We start from the raw sequence: 1,113 nt of genomic DNA, 5'->3' as shown, positions 1-1,113 counted from the left end.
AAATGTTGCACTTATGCAACGTCATTCGGAATAATTACGAAGACAACAATATTTTGCACACAGCAAAAAACAACTGTTTCCACAATTTAATACAATTCAAATTAATTACCATTCGACAACTATTTAACAAGGCAAGGAAAAAATTTGTTTTACCAAATAACTGTCATTCTAAATAATTAGAGAGGAGGAAGTATTTTGCCTAAACCCCAAACCAACTGTTTACCCCTTTCCCTGTCATTCCAAATAATAATCAAGGAGGAAGGAATTACGAAACGGAAAGGAAAAAGTGTTTAACGTGATTAGTGTCCTTCCGATAAGTTACGACCACAACAGTATTTAGCCCCACTGGAACAAGGACTGTTTAACCCGATTAGTGTCCTTCCGATTAATTACCAGAAGACAACTCTTTAAAGAACACCCAAAAGAGGAAGTGTCTAACCCAATTAGTGTTATTTCAAATCTTCAAATAGCAAGACATAATGACTCCGAAAAAGGAAATTAGAACTATCTCTTCCAAGAAGCCCAAAAAGCCAAGGAATTCCAAATCGACGAATCGACACCCAAAACTAACAAAGAGTGAGTTGAGCAGTATGATGTGTATCCAAGTAACAAAACAGGGTCTTCGACTAAAAGAGCCAGAGATTACATTCCCTTTCCCAATGTGGCTGGATCAAAAAAACCAAGAAAGAGTATCTGACCAACACACAAAAGATCAGATCTCCCCCTCGAAGGTTAGTGAAGGTAATTGTCAAGAAGAGAGTGAGACAAAGAAGAGTAATGAATCCGTCAATTTCTCTGATGGGAAAAATTTGACAAGCAATGGTTACTGCCTCTAGGAGAGAAGGTATATCCCACGAGAACTATTATTTCAAGAAGTTAAAAGAAGGCATTTGGCACGATGAAAGGAAGCAGAGAATGTATTCCCCTCGTACGTTTATTCTAGAATTATACCCAACAGTCATTAATTATCCTAAAAAGAAGAGGTAGGATAAAATTTATCATGTTGCAGATTTTATTGACATCGGAGAGCCTAAACCCTCTTAGGAGTAGGCTGATGACTAATGTGATAAACAGAATGCATCTAAGAGGGTACATGCTGTTCTATTCTTTACA

The 1,113-nt window shown here is 37.0% G+C and overlaps 1 protein-coding gene across 1 annotated transcript; it reads left to right on the top strand.

The window, feature by feature from the left end:
- Nucleotides 1-479: 479 nt before the first annotated feature.
- Nucleotides 480-836, top strand: C922_05744 (hypothetical protein; the record flags this gene model as incomplete). Its single annotated transcript, XM_008821315.1, has 1 exon — nt 480-836. The coding sequence occupies one exon, from the start codon at nt 480-482 to the stop codon at nt 834-836; it is 357 nt and encodes a 118-aa protein (XP_008819537.1).
- Nucleotides 837-1,113: the final 277 nt, after the last annotated feature.

Source organism: Plasmodium inui (assembly GCF_000524495.1).
Source record: "Plasmodium inui San Antonio 1 unplaced genomic scaffold supercont1.160, whole genome shotgun sequence".
Taxonomy (NCBI): Eukaryota; Apicomplexa; class Aconoidasida; order Haemosporida; family Plasmodiidae; genus Plasmodium; species Plasmodium inui.
Note: the sequence above shows the minus strand (reverse complement) of the source record. Positions and strands in the feature narration are given on the sequence as shown.